This window comes from Cricetulus griseus, chromosome 2 (genome assembly GCF_003668045.3).
Source record: "Cricetulus griseus strain 17A/GY chromosome 2, alternate assembly CriGri-PICRH-1.0, whole genome shotgun sequence".
Lineage (NCBI taxonomy): Eukaryota > Metazoa > Chordata > Mammalia > Rodentia > Cricetidae > Cricetulus > Cricetulus griseus.
The window spans coordinates 374,220,439-374,237,240 of NC_048595.1; the positions used below are offsets into that span (position 1 = coordinate 374,220,439).

The 16,802-nt window shown below is 45.1% G+C and overlaps 1 protein-coding gene across 2 annotated transcripts; it reads left to right on the top strand.

The window, feature by feature from the left end:
• Positions 1-10,131: 10,131 nt before the first annotated feature.
• CUNH8orf33 (chromosome unknown C8orf33 homolog) lies at positions 10,132-12,497 on the top strand. Of its 2 annotated transcripts, none has more exons than XM_027403885.2 (5): positions 10,132-10,416; positions 10,500-10,790; positions 10,947-11,031; positions 11,168-11,360; positions 11,743-11,880. In XM_027403885.2, exons 1-4 carry the CDS (start codon positions 10,411-10,413, stop codon positions 11,335-11,337), a joined length of 552 nt encoding a protein of 183 aa, XP_027259686.1. In that variant the 5' UTR covers positions 10,132-10,410; the 3' UTR covers positions 11,338-11,360; positions 11,743-11,880. The 2 variants fall into 2 exon arrangements, with proteins under 2 accessions (XP_027259686.1, XP_027259685.1); XM_027403884.2 differs by having other exon boundaries at positions 10,136-10,416; positions 11,168-11,314; positions 11,743-12,497.
• The last annotated feature ends 4,305 nt before the right edge of the window (positions 12,498-16,802 follow it).

Below are 16,802 nucleotides of genomic sequence, written 5' to 3' on the forward strand. Positions count from 1 at the left end.
TCAGTGCAAGAGTACATACATACTCAGTATGTATAAAGCGCCAGGTTCTATCCTCAGCACTAATATGTTTGTATGTATGTACGTATGTATGTATTAACATATTTATTTGTTGTGGGAAATAAAAGTGGATTCACAAATCCAAGAGAGTAAGTAGTACATGTCTGTAATTTGGAAGTGGAGGTAAGATCATGAGTTTGAGGCCATCTTGGGCTATAATGTGAGATCATATCTCAAAACAACAAAAAGTGAACTCATAAACCAAAATAGTACTTAACAAAATCCTGTCAACTCAACCCCCTTCAGCAATTTCTTAGAGGAAAGGTGTATTCATGACAATCGCTCCATAAAATACTGTTTATCTGGGACTGTCTTAACCTCTCCTTCACTCTGTGCCTTGGTTGTTAACAGATTTCTAGGGTGACAAGGCTATTGACACTTTAAATATGTCTTACTAGTATGGTCTTTTGATTATTAAATATTTGGCTGTTAATCAATTTACCTCTTTCTGAGATATTGGTGTCCCTTTGTAGCCTAGTTGGACCTCAAACTTGCAGGATCCTCTAGCCCCTCACCTGCTGGGATTATAGATGCAAGTCACCATGTCCCACTACAATGTGGTAATTGCTAATTACTTTCTCATCAAGTTCAAATTCTTTGCCTTCCATCAATTTAATTATAATGGAACTTTGTGTGAATTTCTTTAAATTTATCCTACTGAGTTTGTTGGGCCTGGACCTATAAACTGAGGTATTTCATCTAATTTGGGATATTTTCAACCCTTACTATACATATTTTTACCTCTCTCTCTTCTCTTTCTTGGGTCCACAGAATACATGCTCGTGTACCTGATGGTGCCCTACAGGTCCAATAAACTCTGGTCACTTTTTGAACTTTTCTCTTGTTTCTCAGAGTGGACAATGTACCATCTGAACTTGGAATTTCCTCATTCTTTCTCCTCCCTGCTCAACCACTGTTGAAATGCTCTAGTGAATTTTCATTTCATTTTATTGTGCTTTTTGGTATTAGATTTTATACTAGGTTCATTTAAAAAAAATGTTCCTCTTTACTCATAGTCTTTTTTCATTAACAATTTTTCTCTTGGTTCCTTTAATCTCTGCTCATGGTTTCATTTATTTCTTTGAATGCATTTAAGGTAGTTGCTTAAAGTCTCTATTTACTAAGTCTAATATCTAGGTTTTCTCAAGGACATTTCATAGGGTTTTTATTTTTTTGCCTTTGAATTGCTAATAATTAGATTTTTGTACAGTATGATGTTGCAATTCTGCCAATAAGTCTCCTCTTTCAAGGTTAGTGTTTGTTTTTGTTTTTTGGAGACAGGGTCTCACTGTACAGTCTTGGCTGACCTGGCCTCGAACTCACAGAGACCTGAGTGCCTGGACTGAAGGTGTTCAACATTAATCCTGGCAAGGTTTACTTTACTTGTCCTTGCTTGTGGAAGACTACCATAGTTTATTTGCCCAAATTATTTTTACAAGGGCTATTCCTCATCAGGTATATTATGTGGCCACAAGTATCATCCTCAGACATTGTGGGCAGATTTTTTTTCTGTTTCTGCATTTTCTAGGCATCGAACCTAGTAACTTACATGTATAGATAAACACTACCACTGCACGACTCAGCTACTGTTTCAACCCAGATTTCCTTAAATATCAAGAACCAAAGTAATACAAAACTTTCCTGGTTTGTAAATTAGCTCTGCCCAGGGGCACTCCTTTGATAGTATGTTTTGTTTGTCTGTTTTTGTTTTTGTACAAGTAGTGCCTGTGGAAGTTGGAAGAGGGCTTTGGATACCTGGAACTGGAGTTATGGATGGTTGTGAGCCACCATGTGAGTGCTGGGAATTGAAACCAAGTCCTCTGCAAGAACAGAAAGTGTTATTAAGTGCTGAGCCAAAAGTGGCTTTTAGAATGTGTGTCAAAGCAAAAACAGAAACAAAACCAAAACAATATGAATCTCTATCAGTAAAGGCCCCCAATCCCACTCCAGAATCATGTTGTATTTCTTTTTTTTTTTTGGGGGGGGTAAGGTTTTTCTGTGTAGCCTTGGCTGTCCTAGAACTTACTGTGTAGATCAGATCAGGCTGGCCTTGAACTCAGAGGGATTTACTCGCCTCACCACCACTGCCCAGATGGGTGTTGTATTTCTTATCCTTCTTTGCTTAACACTCTCAGCAAGGACCTCTTGGCAACCGACTTAACACCTGGCCTCTACACAGTGAGGTCAGCAGGTTTGCTCTCAGAGCCACTCTGGGACCTTCTCATATCGTCTCCCCACCACTTCCCCCATTTAAGACGAAGTCTGTTTAGCCTATGCTGCATGGTCTGCACCATCTCTACCCTTAGCCTAACTAACCATCCTTTTTTGCATTGGTTCTGGATTGGGTGTTTGTACATGGCCCCAAACCTTAGCACGACTGACTCCATGACAGAAGTCCCACTCAGACTGTAAAACTCAGCACGTAGAGAGAGACCATCTGCTATAACTAAAACAAAGGCCTAATCCAATCAAAGTCCATGTAGTTCTAGAAAAGTCTTGAAAGTAATAACATTGCTTTTTAGCTTCTGTAGTTCTGCTTCTGGTAAACTGTTCTTGTTAACTGAAGTATTTCAACCCAGAACATTGTTTTTGCACTTAAAAGCTCCCCCTGAGAAAGGACTGGGCTACACTGGGATCCCAAATTCCCAGTGTAGTCACTGGCTGGCTAATAAAGACTTCCTATTGGCTTAAATTCATGTCTGAGCCGTCTTCCCTGGTGAATACCCCACAACAGTGTTCCCTTAAGAAACCATCTGCTACCTGACTAGAGCAAGGGAAGTTAATGCTGAGGAGCCACCCTGCTTACTGCTTACACAGGCGACCTGGGAAGGGCTCTGAGTGGGGACAACAGGGTGAGGTGCACGTAACCAGGAGAAGGTAAGACAGTCACAAGGCACAAAGCTGTTGCCAGCCTACTCATGGGGTCAGGCCTGCAGGGTAAAGCAAAGGTGCTGAACCAATTCCCAGTACCTGGCCTCCTGATGGTGATGGAGGATGGCTTTCAGCTCAACAACTGACAGCAGAGGGGGCCCACAGACAGAAGATTCACAGCAGGAGTGTCACTCATATGGGCTTGTGCTGCAGGAATTCAAGGAGATGGTCCTGGAGCCGAGGGCTTCACCCCTCTGCCTCCTTGGGGTACACTCTGAGGCTGGGACCTGAAGACCAGAGCGGACACAGTAAGTGTACACAGAACACTGTATATATAATAAATAAATAAATCTTTAAAAAAATAGATTCACTTATTTAAAAAAGAAGAAACCCTGTCTGGGGTATTGTGTGTGCCAATAAATAAATAAATAAATAAATGTGTTTCCTGCATACCAACTCTATGGCTTGTTTCATGGGGTGACAGAGCAGGGAACACTGCCCTTTCACTGGGATAAAAAAATCATAGTAAATGCATAAGTGAGACAGGGCAGCAGAGGTGTCACAGAAGGGGTACTTTAAAACAGGAGTGGTAGAAGGGGCATTTCAAACCAGGAGTGGTAGAAGGGGCATTTCAAACCAGGAGTGGTAGAAGGGGCATTTTAAATCAGGAATGGTAGAAGGGGCATTTTAAACCAGGAGTGGTAGAAGGGGAATTTTAAAGCAGGAGTGGTAGAAGGGGCATTTTAAACCAGGAGTGGTAGAAGGGGCATTTTAAACCAGGAGTGGTAGAAGGAGCATTTTAAACCAGGAGTGGTAGAAAGGGCATTTTAACTAGGTAGTAAGGCAGGTCTTAAAGAACAGGTGACCTAAGATGATGAAGGGAAAGAGGGATAGGAGTGACGGAAGTGGGGAGTGCAGAGGCATGCAAGTTAAGTTCCAGAAGCAGTGAGATGATCAGGGTGGACAGAAAAACCAGGAAGTAGAGCACACCCTAGAGGCATTATACTAGGTCCCACAGGCCTGCATTCTGATGCAGGCTCTGCAGCACAGGTCTACGAGGGCTGAAGGTGAGTGGAGGGCAACACAGGTATACTCCACCCTGCACACACCCTGCTTAGGACAAGCTGCTCAAAAGCAGTGTCTTTGGTCAGTGGGCTCTTCTTTCTGCTTCCCCCAGGAGGGATGCTTTGTTCGGCTGAGGATGAGAGAAAGCTGAGGAGGCTATCAGGAGGTACCACCTGTGTCATCTGTGGGGTGAAGCATGGTGAAGATGATCTAGAAAGGAACTGAGCAATGGCTTCTCTCAAGAAGGGTGGCAGGAGGATGGTACAGGGAGCAATGGTGGGATGCTCTGAGAGGGACGAAGGGCTGACAACTGCTGGACTAAGGTCAGGAACCAACAACCAGCTGTCGGAGTGAGGTCAGACAGCACTCAGAGGGAGACTCAAAGAGGCCTTCACTGCCTGATGAAATAAGTCACAGTTCATATTTCTTTACCAGGAGAAGCAAAACGAAGCCTCTTGTGACGGTTTAAATGAGAAATGTCCCCCATAGACTTGGTTTGTGAACACTCGGTTTTTGGTGGTCCTGTTTGGGGAGGGTTAGGTAGTGTAGCCTTGCTGGAAGAGGTACATTACTGGGGATAGCTTTGAGACTATACATTTTCATTCCACATTTGGTTCACTCCCTTTGCTTTGTGATTGCATTTGAAGATTCAAATTCTCCGCCTCGCGTTGCAGTTGCCATGCCTGACACTGGCTGCTATGCCTCCCTGACATGATGGACTCTTTATTTCTCTGGAACTGTAAACCAAGATAAATTCCTTCTCATATAAATTGCTTTGGTTATGGTATGTTATCACCACAACAGAAAAGATATGAATACAATTCCCCTTCCTAGTTTCTGGTGTATCCGTCTAGATCACTCTAGACTTACTCAAGCAAATATACACTTTTTGGTCCTTTTTGTTATCAAGTATACCAAAGTGTGCACTTGTTTTAATCATCTCCTCCAGCGGTCACATACTTAATCTGTGGTCGGCCATGTCTTAATCCCTGGGACCCGTAGATACACTACATCACCAGGTGTGAGACACTTTGTGGAAAGAATTAGGATTAATGACAGGATGACCTTTATGGGTCCAATCTAATCACAGCAACCAACGTGTAAAGGCCCTAAGTCAGTGTTAGTGCCCAGATGTGCAGTCACATTAGGAACCTCCAGGAATTACGCAGCAAATAAATACAAACCTCTATAGCAGCCACGAGGCAATCCATCTTGCCAATGGCTTGAATAAACTTAGAAACAAAATTTCCTGGTTAAAGGCTGAGCTAACTGAAAGACCCACTACTATCACACTACCTTAGCAGGACTCCCGCCCTCCCTCTTCTAGAAGCCCCGTAATAGCTACAAAATTCTTTCTTGGAACCGGCTCCACAGATCCACCGCCGTTGGGTATCAAGGACAGAAGACCGGAGTGGGCTAAACCCGGGCTGTGTTCTTCTCTAACGTCAACTGAGTTCCCAAGTCCGGAGCACCTTCACCGCAGTCCTCTCAGGCCCTCCTGGTCCCAGCTCCATCACAATCCCTCACACACCTCCTCACAGACCCTCCCACGCCGCCCCTGCCTCAGTTCGAACCTGCCCTGCTCTGTGCGGCTGAGTGCGCATCCCCGCCGCCGCCACGCTGGGGACACCAGATGACGGTCCCCAAGCGGAGGATTCTCGAGTGAACTCACCGTGGGAGTCGCGTTGGCCACCGTGTTAGCCCAAATCAACCGCAACCAGCCCGCCAAGTCCCGCCCGACTTCCGGCTCTCGGCCCCGCCTCATGCCCCTCCGCAAGGCCGCTCTAGGCCCAAGAAAATTCTGGCGACTCGATGGTTCAAAGCTGTCCCCTTGCTGGTGTAGGCGGTTTTAAGGATCCAGAGCACACACGAAGTTTCAACATAGTAAGAGAATACGACCAAAAGCATGGCAAGAACTAAATATACCGGGATAAGGGGAGATTTTAATTTAAAGACTCCAAGAATTAGAGCAGGTTGTAGCTTGGTTTAAAAAGTAACACGGATGGGATGTAGTTCACTGGCCAAGAGATTGCCTAGTGTGTGCCAGGCTACCTTCCATGTCTCCACCCATGTCTCACACTGGTAAATGAAAAATAAACACATAAAAACGAATGAACAATTTGACAGGTGAGTGAAAACAAACAAACAAACACCAAATTCCTTAAACAGGTAGTTTATTTTTTGTAGGGGTGTTCATAGAACGTTTACAAAAGTTAATTGTATGCTTTTTTTTTGTTTTGTTTTTCAAGACAGGGTTTCTCTGTGTAGCTTTAGAACCTATCCTTTGTGTGTGTGTGTGTTTTCAAGACAAGGTTTCTCTGTGGCTTTGGAGGCTGTCCTGGAACTAGCTCTTGTCGACCAGGCTGGTCTCAAACTCACAGAGATCTGCCTCTGCCTCCCGAGTGCTGGGATTAAAGGTGTGCGCCACCACTGCCCAGCTATGCTGTTTTTTTTTTAAATAGGCATATTAGACAAAAATTGTTACTATACAAAATGTTCACACAAAAAGCCCTGTTGTAGTTCCAGAAATACTGGGTAGATAACCTTATAAAAATTACCTGGAAAATCACAGACTATAAAGTGAGAAAAAGTAAACAGGGTGCTGGAGAATGGCTCAGCAGTTAAGGGCACTGGCCGCTCTTCCAGGGCACTGGGGGTTTAATTCCTAGCATCCAGATGACTGTTCACAACTGTCTGTAAATCCATTCCCAGTAGAGGTGCAGCCCTCTGGCCTCCCTGGGCACCAGGCAAACCAAGTCCTAAACATTTATATATATATATATATATTATATATATGTGTGTGTGTGTGTGTGTGTGTGTGTGTGTGTGTATACAAAACACCCATGCACATAAAATTAAAAAAAAACAATTAAAAAAGTAAACACTTTGGGAGGCAGAGGCAGGCGGATCTCTGAGTTTGAGACCAGCCTTGTCTATAAGAGCTAGTTCCAGGACAGCCTCCAAAGCCACAGAGAAACCCTGTCTCGAGAAAAAAAAAAACATAAATAAATAAATAAATAAACAAACACTTAGGCTGGTGGGTGTGGTGGCTCACTCCAGCACTCAGGAGTTAGAAGCAAGTGGATCTCTCTGAATTTGAGGCAGTCTGGTCTACAGAGTGAGATCCAGACAAGTCAGGGGCTGTTACACAAAGAAATCCTGGAAACCCTGTCTCAAAAACAAACAAACCAAACAAAAGGAAATACCTCATTCTCAAATGTGTACTCAAGAGAAAATTATTTTTGTTTATGAAGACAAATGTATTTACCCTAAGCTAGTATTTTTTGACTAACAACAAACAAATACACATGGAGACACTCTCAGGGCATGTACTCGGGTGTGTATATGTGCATTGTGCTTTGGATGAGGCTCAGTTGTTAGAATGCTTGCTCAACAGGCACAAAGCTTTCTCTTGGTTAGATCCCCAGCAATTCATAAACTCACCTATAATCCTAGCCTCAAAGAAGTGGAGGCAGGAGGATCATAAAAGGATCAGATGTTCAAGGCTATCCTTAGCCATATGGTGAGTTTAAGGCCAGCCTAGGACACAAGACCCTATTTCATATCAATCAGTCAGAGGCTGTCGAACTTTGTAGGTAAAGTGCAGACATGATGACCTGAGGTGGATCCCCAGAATCCTTGTAAAAGTGGGGTTTAGTGACATGCTTGTAATCTCAGTGCCAGGAGACTAGTGCACCTGAGGCTTGCTGGCAAGCCAACCTAGCCTAATTGGTTAGCCTACATCCCAGTGAGAAACTCTGCATCGAAAAACAAGGTGGGTAGTGTGAGATGCTCAGTGGGTGAAGGCACCTTCCACCATGTCAGAGGACTCAAATTGAACACTGGAATCCACGTGTTGTCGAGAACTGACTCCCTAAATATCTTCCTGTGACTTTTACATGTGTGCCATGGTATATATGAGTATACATGCACACATTCACACATACACTCACAAATTTTTGTTTGTTTGTTTGTTTTTTGAGACAGGGTTTCTCTGTGTAGCTTTGGAGCCTATCCTGGCACTCACGATCAAGACCAGCCTGGCCTCGAACTCACAGAGATCAGCCTGCTTCTGCCTCCTGAGTGCTGGGATTAAAGGCGTGTGCCACCAACGCCCGGCAGATACACTCACAAATTAAATAATGTAATGAGGAATGTAATTTTAAAAAGAGTAAAACCGTAGTTTGCGATAGTTTGAAAGAAAATGGCCCCCAAAAGTAGTGGCAATATTAGGAGATGTGGCGTTGTTGGAGGTGTTGTTATTTTGTTTAAGTTTAAAAATATAAAAAGGGTGCAAGATGAGACGTGAGAACCAGAGATACATTAACCATAGAGTTTTATTCCAGTGGGGGAGGGGGAGAGCGGTAGAGAGAGGAAGGCAGGAAAGAGGTGAGAAAGAGAGCAAAGAGAAGAGGGCTTGAGAGTAGGAGAAGAGAGAGTAAGTGGCAGGGGTCTGTCTTTTAAAGGGTCCTTTACATCTGCGGGCAGACTTAGTTCCCATGGAACCCTGGGCTGACCAGGGTACTGCCTGAGTGGCTTCTGCCAGGTAACAGGGCCAGGCCAGCATAATGCCTGAACTTTTCAGGAGGAAGTGTGTCACTGTGAGGACAGTCTCTTTTGCTCAAGCTTCCCTCAGTGTGAGTCAGCCAACTTCCTGTTGCCTGAAAGACATAGCCTCTCAGTTCCAGTATCACAGCTGTCTGCACGCTGCCATGCTCCCTGTCATGATGATAATGGACTGAACCTCTGGAACTGTAAGCGAGCTACCTCAATTAAATGTTTTCTTTATAAGAGTTGCCATGGTCATGGTGTCTCTTCACAGCAATAAAAAACCCTAACTAAGACATAGTTATATATTAAAACATAAACGAAGTGGATCCCTTCTGAGGAATGATACCTGAGAATGACCTCAGTTCTACACACACACAAAGAGCTACTCACCCCAGAAAGGGAATCCATGACAGACCGAAGTTACGACTGCACCAACTTGGTGAACTAATGAGTTTTTGTTGGGGTTACTAACAGGAGTATGAGTGAAGGGTTACTTACAAGGAGCAGGGATGACTCAAAAACTACTGCGCCATTGGAAAATCCTACTGGGGGAAGTGAAGCCCTGGAGCTCTCTGGATAGCCTGTAGGCAGTTTCAAAGACTGAGAACCCTCTTCACATGGGGTTGTCACTCCTTTTTATACAGCTGGCAAGGACCTTTCTGTTTTCACAGACCTTTTGTTTTCCTCCAGAACCTCACAAACTTCCTCATTCCATCCCGTCAGGGATTCTGAGGAAAATACCATACAACAGTAATTATGGGGTGTTCCTCAAGATTTGAAAAGAAATGTACCAATAATTTGGTACTTGTAGAAGATAAGCTCACAGTGCTAAAAGGGACTAAGACAAGGTTTGTTCTGGAGCCATTTTGAGTGACCATGGCCCAGGAACACAGGTTTAGGTTGTCCTAAAATCCATGTTCTAAGGTGGAAACAGGTTTCACAAGGCTTTAGTTTTACAGAACAATGAAAGTCATAAATCAAGGCAAATTTACACTGGTGGATACACCAGAAAGTTACAATGAGATGGGGAAACATTTCTATAGGCCCAAGATGTTACTGAAGCTTTGGGGTTAGTGGAAGTTAGTGGTCTGCTAAGTAAACAGATTCTAAAAGGTCTTTTATCTATTATTCACAGCAAGATGTTAGTTCTGACAGAGATGGGCAAGGAGTAGCTGTTCTAGAAGTAGTCCAAGATAAGGTGATTAGCCACTAGACCTTCAGCATTCCAGTATCTCCATATTACTGTAGTACTGTAAATCAGTCTGCACACAAAGCTTCTTTGTTTTATTGGATTTATTTTTATTATTTTATGTATATGACTGTTTTGCGTGCATGTACGTCAGCGCATCACATTCGGGCCTGGTGCCCTTGGAGGTAGTAAGCCTCCATGTGGGTGCTGGGAATGGAACCCAGGTCCTATGTAACAAGAAGTGCTTTTAACCACTGAGCCAACACTCCAGCCCCTCCCCCTTTAATGTCTATTTTTTAGTACTTATGTTTTGTGTGTATGTGTGTACACCCACGCGCGCGTGCGCCCCGCCCCACCTCTGGGCTTTCTGCCCCGCCCCGCGGGGAGGGAGGGTTGTTCCATCCCTATCTCGCCGCGCATTCGTCTGGTTTCTCAGCGATGCACTCTGCTGGGTTCTCCGAAGCCTCCACGTTTGTTCCTGCGCTCTTTCTGTCCGGATCCTCTCAGAGTTGCAGGCCCAGATCCACGGAGTGCTCCCCGCCCCTCCCGGAGCGCTTGCCCCTGCTACTCCGCCTGCAGGGTCCGCGGCGCCTTCTGCGGAACTCCGGGCCATAGACGCATTTCCGGAGGACTGAGTTCACTGTTTTAGTCAGGACTTCCGGTCACCGCTACGGCGCATGGCGGTGAGCTTTGGAAGAAGGCGTTTGCGTGGCGAGGCCCTGGGTGTGGGGCCCCTGTGAATTTCCTCCTGTTCCACGTTTTTCAGGCGTTAGGGCGTCCTGCTCGGGAGGCACCAGCAGCCTCAAGCCGGAGAACTCAACGCGCTGCGCGCAGACCTCGGCTCCCCCGTCCTGCTTGCGGTGCCGCAGATCCGCCCCTTGTCAGTTTAGTGCAACCTGCTTGTGACTCTGCCACCAGAGCACATCCCACAGGCAACACTGTGTCGATGAAGCAAAAGAAGAAGAAAATCCCGAACAGGGTCTCTGGGACAAATGGAGACGGAAAGATCTCCGAGAAACCTGTCCTAGACGAAGCTCCCCCCAGTGCTGAAGCCCAGGTAAGGGTGGGATTCCCTGTGAGCTTTCTGGGTGCTAGCTAGTCCTCCTGAGAGTGTGGTCTAGTTGTGCGGAATTAAGGCACTGAAGGGATGGGACTGGCTGGGGTCTGCCGAGTCCTGATGCCTATGACAGCCATGACCTTCTTTCCACCCCAGGCGGAGCAACTGGCGAGGGAGCTGGCCTGGTGTGTGGAACAGCTAGAGCTGGGACTCAAGACGCAGAAACCCACCCCGAAGCAGAGTGAGAGCCCCTTCTTTATAGTTAGGGAAATGTAAATGGTGATAGTGCTGTAGCCTGATGGTATTGCCAGGGGATGGAATTGTTGCTTTTGTAGGGAGTATGTATGAAGTTACCAGCTCCTTATTTTTATCTGCAGAAGAGCAGGCTGTTGGGGCAATCCGAACCTTGCGCAGTGAAAAAACCCCCCTGCCCCGGAAGAGACAGCTGATGCGATCCTTGTTTGGGGACTACAGGGCTCAAATGGATGCCGAATGGCAGGAAGCCCTGAGGGCTCTAAGGACTGGTGAGGAACCGGGAAGTGATTGATTCAGTTTATGTACTTCAAAGAGGTAGGGAGAAGCTCAGCTCAGCAAGGTTGGTGCTGGAGGAAATGGGCACAGGGAAAACCCTAAGCAGGAAGAATGTATATACCTTTCTGGGCTCCTGGAATCAGGAGAACCCTGGTCCTCACCTTGTTCTGTTTTTGGGGTGGGAAAACCCAGCTCACCTGTCTAGGCCTTGGTTCACTCCACTGACCACAAAGCCAGGTACCATGGGTTCAAATCCTGGATCTGTTATTTAGATCTTAACAGTTTAGCTAGTTACTGGGTCTCTGAATCTCATCAGGGAATGACAATATCATCATTATAGGAACATTGTGGGGGCAATCATAACTGCATGGATATTGTTAACTGTTACTCAGTTCTGACTCTTCGCTCCACCTTCCTACAGCTACCCATTCAGCCCGAGTACAGCTTGTAGGAGAGACTGCCAGAAAGAAGAGTGGAAGGGTCTGTAGGCCTCGTCCAACAGGAAGAACCAAGGCCACTGTGGACTTTCCTGATGAAGAATTTCGGTTCAATTTCTTTTAGATTCTCCTACATTCTGGACTAGTCATCCTCCTCCAGGGTGGTGTGACCATTTGTCTTGAATATAGGGGTCTTTCTATGAACTCTTTTGGCAGAAGTAGGATTGCTTTGTCTCTAATTGGTTTGTGGACATGAAACTGCTGCCCCGGGTGAGACTGTCCTTGAACTTCTCAAGGAAATGTTCCTCCTGTCAGAAGAGAGGTGCTTTGGGAACTCCTCTGTGCTAAGCCTGAGTGTTGAGTGGATTGCAGGAATTGTGCTCCAGTCTCTGGGAATAACTGTTGGTGGTAAGGAACTGAAGAATCTGTGTACTTTTGAAAGGATCAACCTAATAAATATGTTTTTATTTTTTTAAAAAAATAGGTGATGAATGGAAGCTTGTGATGTCTATGGTGGATGGAGTTAGGTGGGGCAGGGACTGCCTTTACTTGGTACAGCTCTGATGTCAGGGTTTAGGTCTTTGTCCATGTTGTCTCTTTTTCTGAGGAGGTTGTCATCTTCAGAGAGCCAGTGTGGCCTCCATCAGGCCATCATTTGTTCTTGAGCTGCATGCTTTAACTTGAACTGTGTTTTAGCAGACTTGTGTCTTTTTTTAAAAAAAAACCTTTATTTATTTGTGTGAGTGTGTATGTGTGTGTATGAGCATGCTAGGCACATGTGTGTAGGTCAGAGGTTTAACCTCTCAAGGATTAATCTCAGCCTCTAGATTTGGTGGCAGTTGCCTTTACTCACTAAGCCATTTTGCCAGCCCACACACTGCCTCTTTATGGGTACTGAACCCTCTGCTATACTGAGTTGAGATTTTCAGGTGTTCACACCAATGTAATCTGGTGTTGCCCAAAGTCAAATCCCAGACTAGATATAATCTGGAGTCCAGCTGTATTCAACATTTTCTGTATGAATATTCTGTGAGCAGTTCAAACTCAGAATGTTGCAGAATACCTAATTAGGCCCTGGGTCTCCCTTTCCTTTTTAGTCAGTGATATTCACTGCCTTGTCTAGTTGGTTATTAGGCCAGAAACCTATGTCATTCTTGATTTCTCTCTTTTTCCAACACTATGTATTCAATACTTAGTGTTATCGTAGGTTTAGGAGACAGTATTAGTGTGTTAGGGTTTAGAGTTTGGGTTATGGTTGGAGGACTAGATGGGTTAAGGTGTTAAGGTTAGCTGAGGGTTAGGGGCTCTGGTCTGGTTCTGAGGTTAGGGTTATTGTGAATATTTATTTAAAAAAATATGTCCCTGTCTTTCCTCCTACTGGGTTGCCTCGTCCAGCCTTAATAAGAGAGGAGGTGCCTAGTCTATTACAACTTGATATTGTGGCTGGCTGATATACATGGGAGGCCTACCTTTTTCTGAAGAGAAATGGAAGAGAACTGGGGGTAAGGGAGAAGAGGGGAGACTGAGGGGAGGGACTAGAAGGAAAGGAGAAAGGGAAGGGATATGATTGGGCGGGAAAAAATTAATTTATTAAAAAACACTCATTAGTTTTTTGTTTGTTTATTTTTTTAGAGTTAGGGTTTCTCTGTATTGCCTTGGAACCTGTCCTGGAACTCGCACTGTAGACCAGGCCGGCCTCGAACTCACAGAGATCGCTTGCCTCTGCTTCCCGAGTGCTGGGATTAAAGGTGTGCACCACCACCACCACCACCACCACCACCACCACCACCACCCCTTGTTTTCTGAGACAGGGTTTCTCTGTGTAGACCAGGCTGGCCTCAAAAGAGAGCTGTCTGCCTGTCTCCCGAGTGCTGGGATTAAAGGCATGTGCCGCCACCACCACCTACCTGGCTATCATCTGTTCTTTTGTTCAGATACCATGGAGACCCCACTGGATGGACTCTTACTAGTCCACATTTACAAAGAGGGAGGCCAGTACAGAGGGAAATGGCCTCAATGCTCCTAAGTAAAGCTGTAATCAAGCAAGACCTTTGCTTCATTCTCAACTTGAAATTACTGATATAAAAGAATAAAAAGCCAGGCGGTGGTGGCCCATGCCTTTAATCCTAGCACTGGCAGGCAGATCTCTGTGAGTTTGAGGCCAGCCTGGTCTATAGAGCTAGTTCCAGGACAGCCAGAGCTGTTACAGACAGAAACCCTGTCTCCAAAAACAAAACAAAAACTACTCACCAAAGGCAACTTGGAGAGGAAAGAGTTTATTTGTCTTATATGTCCTGATCACTGTCCACCACTGAGAGAAGCCAAGTCAAGAACTGGAGGCTAGAACTCAAACTGGCCATGGTGGCAGTGGGCTGGGCATTCCACCTCAACCATTAATCAAGAAAATGTCCCCACAGACTTGCCTATAGGCAGATCTGGTGGAGGCATTTTTTTCCCATTGAAGTTACTTTTCCCCAGATAATCCTGGCTTGTGTTAAGTTGACAAACTAGCCAATAATTGACTCCTTGTCAGCTTGACACACAAGCATCAGTGCCAAATAACTTTTCCTCTTGTTTATCTCCAAGATCTCATGTTAATAACACAATGCATTAGAAGGCACCAAAATGAGTCAGATGTGTTGATGAAAATGAAGCAATTTCTTCTTGGATTAGCTTGACCAAGAGTGAGCCCAAATTTTAATTCTCCTCTTCTCTCCCTGTGTCTGTTATTACTGGCCTTGTCTGCATCATATGTCTGATCTGTCTGTCCCTATTGCCCATGCCTGGTCCTAACAAAGTGCTTTGTTCTGCCCACTCCCCACCCCCGGTTTCTTTGTGTAGCTCTGGCTGTCCTGGAACTCACAGAAATCTACCTGCCTCTAACCCCAGAGTGCTGGGATTAAAGGATGTGTGCCACCATGCTCTTCCGTATGTCTTGAACAGCACAGAAAAGAGCGCATGGGAAAAGAAATTGTTTTGTTTAGTTTTTTTGTGACAGGGTTTCTCTGTGTAACAGCTCTGGATGTCCAGGAACCCTGTAGACCAAGCTGACCTCCAATTTAGAGATCTGCCTGCTTCTGCCTCTTGAGTGCTGGAATTATAGGCCTGCGCAAAACAACGGAAGAGGTTTTTGTTTTTGTTTTTGTTTTTGTGTTGGATGAGTCTCACTATTTTCATTTACCAAACCATGCAACCTAGACAGTCTTGAGTTTTGTAAGGATTCTTATCGCTGTAAAGGTGACTCAGAGATCAGAAGAGCCCAATCTGGGCATAGATGCAAAGCCTCCAGTGCAATTTTGCCTTCCCTCTGTGTGAGCCTGGCTCAGAGGACACTGGGATGAATAGGGATGTTTTTCTTCCTCCTCCTCCTCCTTCTTTCCTTCCTTTTTTTTCTTTGACACAGGTTTTCTCTGTGTAGCCCTGGATGCCCTGGAACTGTAGACTGGCCTTGAACTCAGATTCATTTTCCTCTGCCTCTCGAGTGCTGGGATTAAAGGCCTGCACTACCACCACCTGGGTCTTCTTTCTTTTTGGGTGGATAGATGGTTAGGGCATACCTTTTCCCTTTATACAAATGCCTTGAAGGAGCATAAATGAAAGGGTAAAGCTGGCATGGTGGTTTGGATAAAAACAGCTTCTTAGGGAGTGGCACTATTAGGAAGTGTGGCCTTGTTAGAGTAAGTGTGGTTTCGTTGGAGGAGGTGTGTCACTAGGGGTGGGCTCAAGCCTGGCCAGTTTGTCACTGTGAGTTCCTGCTGCCTGTGAACCCAGATGTAGAACTCTCAGCTACCTCCCTCCCCCAGCACCATGTCTCTTACAGCAATAGAAACCCTAATAAAGACAGCTGGGCTGCTTCTTCTTCTTCTTCCTCTTCCTCTTCCTTCTCCTCCTGTCCTCTTCCTTCTCCTGCTCCTCCTCCTCAGGGTTTCTCTGCCTGAGTGCTGGGATTCAAGGCATGCATCACCACCACCCCCTGGCCAGCTGGGTATTTCTAAAGGTCAGAGCCTGAAGACAGCAACCCCTGTGTCAATCATTAGGTTTTTTTTTTTTAGTTGGTTGGTTTGGGTTTTTTTTGCTACTTGCCTTTGGTCGTTTCATACTGCAAATCCTTGTACCGTTCCAGTCCTTAAGTACACAGAAAAGGTAAAGAGTTTGGCATTGCCCTAAGGTTTGTGTTTAGGGCATCGTCACATGCCCCTCTAGAGAGCATCTAAAAGGACCCATGGTCCATAAAGGAGCCAGGTGTGAAGGAAGGAATTTCCACTTAGCAATACATCAGAGTCCCCAACACTGCTGAAGAGTTGTTTCCCCCAGGAATCCCAGCACTGAAAGTATAAGACAGAATGTAATAACTTCAATACTATTAGAAGTTATTATCTATCATTAGTTAAAATGGGAAGAGCTTTGAAATACTTAGAATTCATTCTTTTGAGCCCAATGAGGTCTAAGTGATAGGACATTTCACTGCCAAATTTAATGCCAGCTTATATTCTAGTCTTCTGAGTAAAAGTCAGTGCACCAAAATCTTTTTTCTTTAAACACAACTAAATTTTGTTTTATGGAGCCAAGAGACATTAAGCTGCTAAAACACATGCTTTAAACATTGAATATGGAATAGCTGTCTTCTGTTTCTCAAGGGGAAAAATGCACTGTTTAAATCTTGCTTATTCATAATAACCCAAATTTCTAGCAGCCTTATGCATTTGGAATTGCTCCAAACCCAAAAGAGGGGAGAAGGGAAAGGAAGGGGGGAGGAGGGGAAGGGAGGGGGAGGAGAGGAACAGATGAGCCAATAGAAGGCAAGCCAGCTTTTAGAAGTAGACCTGAAGCCCTAGCAACACAGAAGAGAAGTTGGAGCTTACATCTGATTGGCTTATCAGACAGAATGAATGCTGAACTTTGATTGGCTGGTGATGATGTCTCAGCCTTTTGTAGGAAAGGAAATTTGTCTGGCATAAGCACGGGAGGTAGAAGAAGCAGGCAAGAAGAGTGAAGAGATGGGCAAATGAACAGCAGGTTGTTTGTAGCAGTGGTGGCTGCTGAG